Consider the following 12,855-nt stretch of genomic DNA (forward strand, 5'->3'; position numbering starts at 1 on the left):
GGGATAGTGGAGCTGATGGCACTGGGGGATAGTGGAGCTGATGGCACTGGGGGATAGTGGAGCTGATGACACTGGGGGATAGTGGAGCTGATGACACTGGGGGATAGTGGAGCTGATGACACTGGGGGATAGTGGAGCTGATGACACTGGGGGATAGTGGAGCTGATGACACTGGGGGGAACTGATGCACTTGGGCTGATCGCACAGGGGGAAATGAAGGGAGTTGGGGTCTGATTAGTTTTTTTAAAGGAAAACTGTCTATTAATTCATTTTTGCTTATTAGAGTACTCGATTAATATAAAATCGGTAGACTACTCGATTACTAAAATAATCGTTTGTTGCAGCCCTAGCGCAGACCAAACAGCGCTACACACGCCATTACCCCCTCCCCCCCGCACCGCCCCCACACCAGCAAGCACGTCAGAGCGCCACCATTTCAGTCAGTCACAGCACTATCAGCCATATAGAGAGGAGCCCCAGCACCATCAGTCAGAGCCACTAGCCACCAGTCAGTGCCAGCAGTCTCAGCCACAGCCACCAGTCTCGGCCACTAGCCACAGCCACCAGTCAGTGCCAGCATTCTCAGCTACAGCCAGCACTCAGTGCCAGCAGTCTCCAGCCACATGCAGCAGTCAGTGCCACAGCCATCAGTCAGTGCAAGCACTCTCAGCCACAGCCAGCAGTCAGTGCCAACAGTCTGAGCCACAGCCAGATTCTGTTGCCAGATCAGACAGAATATTTACAATAAATGCGGTCTATAAAGAAATGTTATAGAAAAATTTCAAGAGGTAAAAATTTTTTTTTTTAATGAATATCTGCTTTAGATATTGCATATTGAAGATTGTTTTACACTAAGGCTATAATAATTATACTTACTGTATTGTGATATATTCGTTTCCATTTTAATTTTATTATTATTTTACTTTTGACAAAAAAATAAAATAAAACAAGAAACACAAGTGGTCAAATTCCCTTGCTATTTAATATACAGGGTGGGCCATTTATATGGATACACCTTAATAAAATGGGAATGGTTGGTGATATTAACTTCCTGTTTGTGGCATATTAGTATATGTGAGGGGGGAAACTTTTCAAGATGGGTGGTGACCATGGCGGCCATTTTGAAGTCGGCCATTTTGAATCCAATTTTTGTTTTTTCAATAGGAAGAGGGTCATGTGACACATCAAACTTATTGGGAATTTCACACGAAAAACAATGGTGTGCTTGGCTGTCCTAGCTTCATTCAGCAAGAGCCCACAGCGTAGCACTCGCCGCATGTCACTGGAGAGTGGCATTAGTCGAACATCCCTTCGGCGGATATTAGCTACTCACAAATGGCACCCTTACAAACTCCAGCTACTGCAGCATCTCAACGAGGATGACCCAGATCGGCGCACTGAATTTGCAGAATGGGCAAAACAAAAATTGGAACAGGACACTCAGTTTACGCAGAAGATTTTGTTCAGTGATGAGGCAAACTTTTATGTGAATGGTGAAGTTAACAAACAAAACCACCGCTATTGGTCTGATATTAACCCACATTGGATAGATCCCTCCAAGACTGTTGGAACAAAAAAAATGATGGTATGGTGTGGTATATGGGGTACAAAGATAGTGGGGCCATTCTTCATCAATGGAAACCTCAAGGCCACTGGATATGCGAAATTGCTACATGATGATGTGTTTCCCTCTTTATGTACTGAAGCTGGCACGTTCCCTGAGTTTTTCCAGCAAGATGGTGCACCACCACATTATGGGTGTCAGGTCCGAGCATTCCTAGATGAACAGTTTCCTGGAAAGTGGATTGGTCGTCGTGGGCCAGTTGAATGGCCCCCAAGGTCTCCCGATCTGACCCCCTTAGACTTATCTTTGGGGTCATCTGAAGGCAATCGTCTATGCTGTGAAGATACGAGATGTGCAGCACCTGAAACTACGGATACTGGAAGCCTGTGCTAGCATTTCTCCTGCGGTGTTGCTATCAGTGTGTGAAGAGTGGGAAAAGAGGGTTGCATTGACAATCCAACACAATGGGCAGCACATTGAACACATTTTATAAGTGGTCAGAAACTTGTAAATAACTCATGAAAGAATAAAGTTACCTTAAAACCAAGCACATCATTGTTTTTCTTGTGAAATTCCCAATAAGTTTGATGTGTCACATGACCCTCTTCCTATTGAAAAAACAAAAGTTGGATTCAAAATGGCAGACTTCAAAATGGCCGCCATGGTCACCACCCATCTTGAAAAGTTTCCCCCCTCACATATACTAATGTGCCACAAACAGGAAGTTAATATCACCAACCATTTCATTTTATTAAGGTGTATCCATATAAATGGCCCACCCTGTAGACTGTTCCTACTAATGTTTATGCACTACTGTTCTAGCACCCATTATTGTAACGGGCTTAAAATCTAGTGTGTGTATGTATGTATGTATGTATATATATATATATATATATATATATATATATATATATATATATATATATATATATCTCCAGCATGCATGTGGAACCGACACCCCATGAATTTTATAGTGGCCGTGAGGGCTTATTACAGGTAGCGTTTAGTGTTAGTTTCCCATCTTACAGAGATCGCCTTGGCGTTTGGCAGACGGGCCCAAATAATTTTGTGCAAAATATATATATTTGCTAAGAATCTTAAATTTACTAAATGAGCATAGGATTAATATTCTAACATTTATCATTATCATGCCATTTATGTACTTTATGTGGTTTGCAGAGTGCTGCTGCACTGTATTTTTGTGTGAATTTAGCCATGGCAGCGTGCACCTGCACATTGGGATGTGCTGACTGACCCCCTTTTCCTTGCAGTCTGTATAATGCTACAGGGCACAAGTCATGAGCTGGCATGTCTTCCAGAAATTTGCATCTCTTCAAGTAATAATAGAGGATTTGCTTCGTTAAAGAGGACTTCTCCCCTCTCCTGACATGCCTGTTTTATAAGTGTCATGCATTCCCCATGTAATAACAATTCTAGAGCATCTATTCTTATGGCTCTATGTTGCGCCGTTCCTTTATTATTTCTATGTGCTTCTGTGGGGTTTCTGTCTGTGCCTCCGCACCGCAAAGAAAATAGAACATATTCAAATTTTCTGCAGTGTGGATGAATCACGGACCCATTCAAGTTAAAAATTGTGGCCCCCAATGCTCGGAACGGCTGAGCAACGGCTGTGTGAATGAGCCCAAATACTGATGACCTATTCTGAGGATAGGTCACCAATATGAGAAAACTGGACAACTCCTTTAAGATAACGGCTGTTTTTCTCCACATAATTAGTCTAACCACCTATTCAGTAACCGTTTCTCTAGAGGGAGGAGGATGATCGGGAACTGTGAGCTGGTAGAGCCAAACAGGGTATATGGAAATGGGATTTCAAAATGGAGAAGCACTTTAGGTAAAAGTCTAATAGCCTGAGAAGTGCTTATCCAGAGGTGAACAATTATTTGAAGGGAAGCCATCTATTAGATGCAATACATTAATACCTTTCAATATGCAGTTCACTGCTTTCAGGCATGCTTCTGTTCTCATGCTCTGAAAATACCCACCATGCCCAGCAGAAGAGTGGGCAACTAGAGGGCAGCTCCTTGCCACACTTACCTGGATGCTGAAGATACATGCAATCCTTATTGCACAGCGGATTCCCTCCAAACACAGAGAGGCAACTTCAGTGTCATCACAGTCCTGTAAGCCCACACTGAATGCCGCAAGAAACGGCGTCCATGCCAACTGAAGAGAAAATGTATGGGTGTTAGTTAATCTATTCCTGGTAACTATGGGGGTCTGTTACGAAAAGATATACGCGTAGATGGCGTATATCTGGAGCAGATTCTGTCACACGCCATGTTGCGGCAGAATCTGCAACTTCTTCCCCGCTCACACCAGGTGTAAAAAAAGGGGTGTGTGGCACGGGCGGGAAAGGGGACGGGCAGGCAGGCCATTTCATTGATCATTTTCTTTAGCAAGCAAGCTGTCTTACATTTAGAATTGACGGTGGATGCGCCGATGTAGAGGCAGCGAGCGCAGGGGCTTATTAATGCCGGCGGCCAAAAGGCCAGTCTTAATAAATGTGCCCCTATATCTCTACCTAAATTATAAACACCAGCAAAAAGAAGCTGATAGATTTCACTAGTCAATGTCAAGAAGGAAAAAGAGAAGAACGTTATCAAGTTCTGAACAGTTTTTGACTTTCTGTTGAAGGAGAAAAATCTCACCTTGAACATTGGTCTGACGTGCTCCAGGTGAGTGGCACTGGTGAAGGGGGCCTGGACGTGACTGACGGCCTCCATCAAAGCCTTGGCAGTCTTTGCCATCTGCTCCATCTCTAAGTTATACAGCAACCTCCTCTGCTTCTCACTAGCAACACCTGAAAGAGGCATGAACAACAGCACAACATGGGTTACACCGTGTGGATGCAGGTACACCTTAAAAACCATATTCATTAAAAGGGACAATCCATATGCTTGGTTAAAGAAAATCTGAAACATTCTAAAACTCATAGGTTTCAATTGCCCTTTGCTTAGATTGTTAAGTCAGATTTCCAGTAAAAAAAAAACTAAAATAAAATAAAAATATTAATATCTATTCGGTTTATACATTTCATAAACCTGATCCATCACAGCAATCCGAGGTTACCAATACAATAATTTCACATTCCTCTTTAAGCAGATACAAGTTACTGATGTATCCCTGGGTATGTATCCCTGGGTACTATCAGGGTATGTTCAGCCATGGTAGATATGCTGCTGATGTTTGACCAGAGAAATGCAGGCAGAATATCCGCAGTGTATTACAGGATCGGCAAAGTGGAGGAGGCTTTGCAAAATGCTTAACAAATCTGTGGTGGAAACGGACCTGTGGTGCGATTTTAAATCCACAGCACATCAATTTCTGCTGGGGTTCTCCACCACGGAGTTCACTCTTTGCACATATGTGGGTGAGAATTTAGCATATACTGGCCTTTTAACCCCGTGCTCTGGCGGAGGAGGCTGCACCCAACATATGACGAGGAGCAGGCCTTGCCGTACATTAGACTCTGCCTCTGGCAGTCTGCGCTTCTGGACTGTAATCTACCCCAGCTTGCCCCCTTTTCGAGAAAGTGGTGAGGGCAGTAGCGAATTTGGGGCTTGCAACTCTTTTCCCAAAGAAAACTGTTTTGGGGGGGGGAATGATAAATTCCCCCCATAGAGTGCAGTCTGTGGCAAATCCGCAATAATTGTACACACGTGTATTTTGCTGCTGATTCTTCATGAATTTTGACGGCAAAATAAGCTGTTGAAATTGCGCTGCAGAAAATCTACCTGCATGGTCGCACCCTATATACACGGTATATATGTTTTCAGTTCAGCACATCAGAATGGCACTGTTTCTGCTGCCAGCCCCACTCAGTTGGATGGGATAGTCACAACAATTGACATAAATTTGCCGCCTGTGTAATATACGCTAATTTTACACTGGCAAAATCCCATAAGGCAGAAGCTTTCGTCTATGGCCACCTCTGCTTGGAGAATATAAGAAGCACTGCTGCAGACATGACCTCATGGACCTGCGGACGTGTTCCTTTCACTCACTTGGCTTCGAGGACTTGGTAGGGATTGCATGCTCCTTTGTCTCCTTCATGGAAATTTTCTTTCCAGCAATCTCATTATAGATAGCAGACAGATACTCCTCAGGAAGATCCTTGCTGTCATTAATACCTCGATTCATTTTGATGTACTGTTCTTTTGTCATTTTATTCTTCACCTATGTGCGGCAAAGAGAGAGAACGTGCAGAATGAGGAGAAAGCATTTATCCGATATTTCTGATCCAAGTCTACAGAAAACACTATACCGTAATCGCCATATGTATTTGGATTCATTGAAACAAATGTCACTTGACCAATAATTTAGTAAAATCAGATATTCAAATGATGTCTTCTACAATGCAATCAGCAGGTGACCCAAAAGTGCTCCACAAAAGCTACGTTCACATTTGTGTTGGAGCATAAGTTCAGGGACTCTGTTGCAGATTACGTAAAAAATATTGGACAAAAACCTCCTGCAAGCAAAATCGGAAATCTGACAGATCGCATTATAGTCAAGGGGATCTGTTGGGCGGCATTGCTTTCAGTTATGTGCTGGGTCCACACTACAGAATTGCGGGTGGAAAATCCACAGTATTTTAACAAAGCAACAAACTGAATAAGATTTTAAGGGGTATTCCGGTTCCATGAAATCGATAATCTATCCTTGGGATAGGTCATCAAGTTCAGATTGGTGGGGATCCGACTTCTGGCACCCCCGCCGATCGGCTGTTTGAAGAGCCTGCGGCACTCACGCACAGTGTTTACCTGCACGTCATCTGCACTGTAGTGGTGGTGCGGTGTAATTACAGCTTTGTCCCCTTCAAGTGAATGGCAGAGGAAGCTGTCATCACACCGCCACTACAATGTAGACGGTTTGCAGGTAAACACTGCAGAGATTGCACAAGTGTTGGAGCTCCTTCGAACAGCAGGGGTGCCAAGAGTCAGACCTCCACCGATCTTGATGATATTTCATCAATACCTGGAAACTGGAATACCCCTTTAAATCTCACTTTATACGCTGCATAATAAATCTGCAACAGAAATTAACCTGCTGTGTTGATTTTAAATCCACAGCATTTTAATTTATGCTGCAGATATTACCGCTGCTTTCAGCCGCTGCCATGCATAAGGTGAAAACTGTAGCAAAATCCGAGACAAGTCCACATGTGGCTCTTTTGGCCTGGATTCACTGCAGGATTGCTGCAAAATCCACGGAGGAATTTCCTCCTGTAATTCCTCTTCATGATGTGGTCTATCTCATGGTTCTCTGTAAAACTGAGGGATCCCGCCAGCTGCCCTTCAATTTACCAAGGACCCCCCTTTGCTCTTCGTTTGGAGGCAGACAAATCGCTGTGTCAGACACTTACAGACGGCAGTAGTGATGTCAGCCCAAAAACCGCCAACAGGACGAATCCTCGCTGCGTCCAAATAAACGAAGACTCCCAGGAGCCACTGAACCGTCAGTGCATTAGATAGGGGATTAGTAAAGGGGGTCTAGGCCTTTATTTTTAGCCGTATGCAGCTATTACTGTTTTTTTTTTAAGGATGCAAAACTCCTTTAATTGCTGGCTTCTGTTACAGTAAAAGATTCTCTTCGCAATTTAGTCTGCGAATTAAAATAAGGAATACATATTCATGGTGGCTAATCTGGAGGATGTACACATGCTCCAGAGCCCCGCTTGGAGATGGAATACAGTACCCTGTTCAGGACACACTCATTATTGTGACCAGACATCTGAGACGGAATGGTGGATATTATGTAAGAAATCAGTTACCCTTCACATACCTGAGGGCTGTGAAGATCTGTTGTCAGCATAATGATGGAGTACGCCAAAACATAGGCCGTGTCTGCGCTCGCAAACAAGGTTTGTCTGTGGAATAACAAAAAAAGGTAAGTGGAGACTAAAGGTGACGCAAATAAGAGGTAAGCGCTGTAATCCTGTGATAAAAGCTTTTAGGAGCCCGATGCGCAGGTTCATGTGTTTTACAACCGCTGTTTTTACCTTAATGGATCTTCAGTTGTGGCTCTGATGAGTAGGCACAGAAAATATATGTCTTTGTGTTAAATTAAAAGATTACAAGACTACTAGTGTGCTATAGATGATGGGGGTTGGTGTTGTATTCATGGACTTCATTCCCCTGCACAGCGGCCTGGCTCTGCGAGGCATTTTCTATGCCTAAAACAGATGTAGAAAATGCCTGTCGGCCTGTCCCCTTCCCTGCCCACCATTATAGAACTGGAGTGAGCGGGGCGAAGTCGCCACCTGTGCCTGAAATACGCCTAATTTAGGCATATTTCAGCTTAGTAAATGACCCCCATATTTCTTAAAGGTTACCTAAAATATGAAGGGGCAGAAGTGCTACTCAGAGCACTGTTCCTCCGGCTTTCGTCTCTACTTGGCCTTTCGAGGGTGTGGAGCACAGATGGAGTACAGTTCCACAGAAAGTATTTGGGATCCATCGTTCACACAGAGCAGAGCTGATGAAAGCTGAAAGGGCAGAGCACTGCGAGCCTGGCTTCTGCGCCTTTGTGCTTTTTACGAAGGTTTCGTTACCTTTTAAAGGGGTTGGTCCATCTAGGATATGCCATCAATGTTAGATAGGTGCAGGTCCCACCTCTGGGATCAACACCTATCTCCACAACAGGGCATCCAAAGTAAAGGAGAGCATACTGTGCATACACTAGTGCTTGGCTGTTTTCAGAACTCCCATAGTGGTAAAAATGGAGGGTGCCCGTGTTAGCGGGGTGCGCTCTCCTTCACTTTGGGGGCCCGCTCCGGAGATAGGAGTGGGTCCCAGAGGTGGGAACGGTGTCTATCAGACACTGATGGCATATCCTAGCAATATGCCATCAATGTCTGAGATGGGAAAACCCCTTTAACATTTCTCAGCAGTAATTATCAGTGGGCAGTACTAGTTCTGTTTTGAAGCCCTCCTATAGAAATTTATGAAATCCTATGTCCTGTGTCTTAATATAAAGCAAATATCTGAAGCTGCTGTTCTGAAAAAGCATAATCAGAAGAAATGATTATTTTTCAGGGTGTACAATATTAATTGAAGACAGTAATGTATCTTACCCCTGGTTGCACTCCAGGTATCGAGCAGCAAACTTCTCCATTAGACGGTCAATTTTTTGGGCCTCACCAGGGAGGCGGAAACCTTCCAGAAACATTCTGAGAGCGGACACAAAGTCCTTCCCCATAAAGTCATGCTGGTCCACATGGGCGTACATGACTTCTTTGTTAAATTTATCATTGTCTCCTAGGAATTCTCCAACCTGAGTCTGTAACATAAAATATGGCTGTGATTAAATACGGGAGTGTCCCCTATTCAGGACCCTCATTTAATAGCTAGGATGGCAATGGGTTACAAACCGTGCCTTGTTCTAGAGGTCCCTGCACATCCATACATAACGCGGACAGATCATTGACTTCAATGAAAACAGTTTAATGTCTACCCTTCCCTAAGATGGCACTGCAAGGAAATTGATCACTTGGCGTATGTTGGCGGCATGCCTCAGAGGTATAGTTTGAGAAAACCTTACCAATGTGCATGACAGTGTTAATGCCCTTTCCCAGCCTCTTTGCCCTTTTTAACCTAAGGTCATAAATGTATGGAATGGGATGGAAATTCAAATGGCTTGTCAAGGATTATATAAACATGGCTGCTTTTTTCCCAAAACATCACCACCCCATCTACAGATATTCCAGGCATATACCAGACAGATATACCATACCAGACATCCCATGTTCAGGGCTGGTGCTGTTTTTGGAGGAAAGCAGCCTTGTTTTTTTAATCTGGAACAACCCTTTTAAAGAAGCACTAGTGATAACATTTTTATTCTCGGTCCCTTTAGAAAGGTGTGTGATGTAAATTGTAGTGAAGGTGACTGTAGGACATCTACTCCCTTCTGGTGGCTGTCATGGTAGATGGGGATAAGAGGAACACCAAGTAAACAAACAGCAACAGGAAAACAGACTAGGCCCCAAAGCTAGGGAGGAGGGAATGGTAACCTCCTAACAATCCCTGAGACTCTCCCTGACTGCTGACAGTATGAGCAAGTCCTGATGGTGAACGAACTCATACGCTGGAACCTAAGCCCTGCTGACACTGTCACAAACCCTAACTTTGGGAGCGCGGAATGAGACAGCTGGTACCTTCCACCGCGAAGGGACCAGCGTCTTCCTGAGACCTAGAAGCAACACGCGCACAAAGGAGAAAACAGGAGGACTTAGCTTTTGGGGAAGTAGAGGATCCACAAACAACCAGCATAGAACTCCAGAAGGAAAATATCAACCGCAAAGTCAGCAGTAAGGCTGAGTTCACATCAATATTCAGCCTTTCTGTTCTCCTGCTCCATTATAGGAGCAGGAGAACAGAAAGGACGGATTTGGCACATAACTGAGCCGAATGGAGCCAAAGGACCCCATAGACTATAATGGGGTCCGTTATGTTTCCGCTCAGAAGATGATTTTGGAGCGGAGACAAAAGTTGTGCATACAGGACTTTTGTCTCCGCTTCAAAATCATCTTCTGAGCGGAAACATAACGGACCCCATTATAGGCTATGGGGTCGTAGGCTCCGTCCGGCTTAGTTATGTGCCGAATCCGTCCTATAACGGAGCAGGAGAATGGAAAGGCTGAACGCTGATGTGAACTCAGCCTAAGAGGAGGACTTAAATAGAGCCTCTTAAACAGCTAACAAGCAGAACCTGTGGAGAGGTGGGATCCAGCCCAGAACAACAAACAGAAAGGAAACACAGAAAGACCTGTCAGATAGACTCACGTGCTGCAAGTCTCTTCTCAGATCTCTCACAGGGCAGGCAGTGACAGTGGCTGACACCGACTCTGCAACTGACACAGTGAGGGGCATTTGGTAAGGTAATTACGTCACTATTGCGGCATAAAGAAAAGGGCCAAATTTGAGCTTCCCAGCACTTTTCCAAAAAAAAGGGCAGGGGCTTAGTGGCAAGGGTTGAACATTGCCTGGCTTGACAGATTTACCATAACTTGCGCCAGGAACTGGTGAAAGTTATAGCTGAAGACTACGCCAGTCCCTAGCTGGCATAGACTTCAGTTTCTGGTGCATGGACGGCCAGAGATTAAACTAATTCATTAAGAGGCAGCTGCCTCGTAAGGGGCATCTGTCAGCAGATTTCTACCTATGCAACTGGCTGACCTGTTACATGTGCACTTGGCAGATGTTGGTCCCATGTTCATATGTGTCCGCATTGCTGAGAAAAATGATGTTTTAATATATGCAAATGAGGCTCTAGGAGCAACAGGGGCGTTGCCGTTACACCTAGAGGCTCTGCTCTCTCTGCTATTGCAGCATTCTCTGCACTTTCATTGACAGAGCCAGGAAGTGTAATCATCATCACACCTGGGCCCTGTCAATCAAAGTGCAGAGAGCACAACAGTTGCAGAGAGAGCAGAGCCTATAGGAGCCTGTTTCTCCTAGAGGCTCATTTGCATATATTACAACATCATTTTTCTCAGCAATGCAGCCACATATGACCATTGGACTAGAACAGATGTCTCTGCCCTTTAATAAATTAGGCTTATCTCACTGCGGCACACAGGGATCAAGACTGGCGTGTGGGAACTCCAATCTTGATAAATGTCCCTCAGTGCATTGTGTGTGGACAGTAAGTCACATGACACAGCTGAGGATCAGATGGGGCGTACTTGTGAGACCAGGTATTATATACTTAGTAGACTAACCAAAGGCACACCTTGAAGAATAGGCCGATTAGTTTAACAGCACATTACTAAGATATTTTATAACATTTCTGAATAAATGGGAAATTCTTACAGAATCTAAGCGCTCCTCTTGATGCAGGAACTGGGCTATATCTTCTGGGGTATTACCCAACATCCCTTGCTCTTGCAAATATTGGATTCCTCTTTTTGGTTTCTTGTTGAATCTGCACAATAAATAACAAAAAGGGAAAACTTACATCCATACAATGAAAGCGATGTGTGGACTGCGCTAACAAATTTCGACTTCAAAGACAGAGCCGAATCGCTGAGAGACATGGATGTAAGTCAACGTTTCTGAACCTTAAATATCCTGGAACATAATTCAAAGAAGATAGAAGGTTACGATGAAGAGAAGGCTGCGGAGAGGCTGCCTGGAGTCGAATACGCCGCTGCACTCAGCCTGGCGACATTAAATCAAGTGCCTTATTCCAGCCATCAAAGATATCAATCATTTCGAAGCTTTTAGGACATGTTTGTCTGCGCCGTTGCTTAGACACCGCTTACATCCAGGGCTCCATCCAGGATCTTCTGAAGTAATTCTGGGCAATTCAATGCTGAGACATCTAATATCTGTCTGCACTAATCTGATGATCTACAGACCTCACTGGTCAAACTGGCGAAATCAGTCATCGTGATACAGAACTAGACATGGGGTAAACTAACAAATCAGTATACAAGAAACACCGGGTGGCACTTAAGTATGTGCTCTACCATCTCAACAGAGCCTAACCCTATTGTAAGGAGGCACCAAAGATTGTCTCTCTAACTGGCATGGATGGTGTCCCTAATTACTTAGAAAATCTAATTAGGGATACTATCCATGCCACTTTTGCTAAATTGGGCACTGACACCTGCCCCATCCGTTTTTGGGCAAAAGTGGCGTACAACTGAAGTCATTACAAAAAGTGCCGCTTAAGCAAAAAATTGCAGCGTTTGTATTCCAGAAAACTGGTGCATGGCAGTTTCCCCCATTGTGTCCAGTGCTGGTGGTCACACATGCTCAGTAGTTAAGTCCCACAGTCCCCTTGAACACAGGCAATGGAGTGACTGCTGCTATTGTAGACAACCAATAAGAATAAGCCCACTAGAAGCCGCTTCTTCTTACCAGCACCAAATCCAGCAGGTGGACACTCAGAGAGAATCAAGAGAACACCAGGGGGCGCCATAACACATATGTAAACGCAGAATGAGGCCTGCCATACCATCCCAACCATCTAGCACAGAAGAAGAGGTTTGTGGCTGCTCAGATAAAACTTCTACCTCAGAGAGATAAGGAGGTGGTCCACGGCTCAGCAGCAGGGGTGAGTAAGTGCCAATGTTGCACTCTGGGTCCCCATATATCAAAAGGGTGGGATCCTCTGATCCAAAACAAGTTAGGTCTCATGCACACGACCGTAGTTTCGGTCCGCATCAGACCCCCGTTTTTTGCAGATCAGATGCAAACCTATTCTTTCAATGAGGCTGCAAAATTTACAGAACATACACCGCGTGCTGTCCGCATACATAT

The 12,855-nt window shown here is 44.4% G+C and overlaps 1 protein-coding gene across 2 annotated transcripts in view; it reads right to left on the minus strand.

Moving 5' to 3' along the window:
• ARFGEF1 (ADP ribosylation factor guanine nucleotide exchange factor 1) overlaps nucleotides 1-12,855 on the minus strand; it is a 157,557-nt gene that overhangs the window by 45,939 nt on the left and 98,763 nt on the right. For both annotated transcript variants that reach the window (XM_040434499.1, XM_040434500.1), the window contains exons 15-20: nucleotides 11,401-11,512; nucleotides 8,664-8,869; nucleotides 7,373-7,457; nucleotides 5,593-5,764; nucleotides 4,237-4,388; nucleotides 3,623-3,751 (exon numbers count right to left, since the gene is read on the minus strand). In XM_040434499.1, coding sequence (XP_040290433.1) covers nucleotides 3,623-3,751; nucleotides 4,237-4,388; nucleotides 5,593-5,764; nucleotides 7,373-7,457; nucleotides 8,664-8,869; nucleotides 11,401-11,512 — 856 coding nt within the window. The remainder of the gene's footprint in view (nucleotides 1-3,622; nucleotides 3,752-4,236; nucleotides 4,389-5,592; nucleotides 5,765-7,372; nucleotides 7,458-8,663; nucleotides 8,870-11,400; nucleotides 11,513-12,855) is intronic.

The sequence above is a fragment of the Bufo bufo genome, chromosome 5, assembly GCF_905171765.1.
Source record: "Bufo bufo chromosome 5, aBufBuf1.1, whole genome shotgun sequence".
Classification (NCBI taxonomy): Eukaryota; Metazoa; Chordata; class Amphibia; order Anura; family Bufonidae; genus Bufo; species Bufo bufo.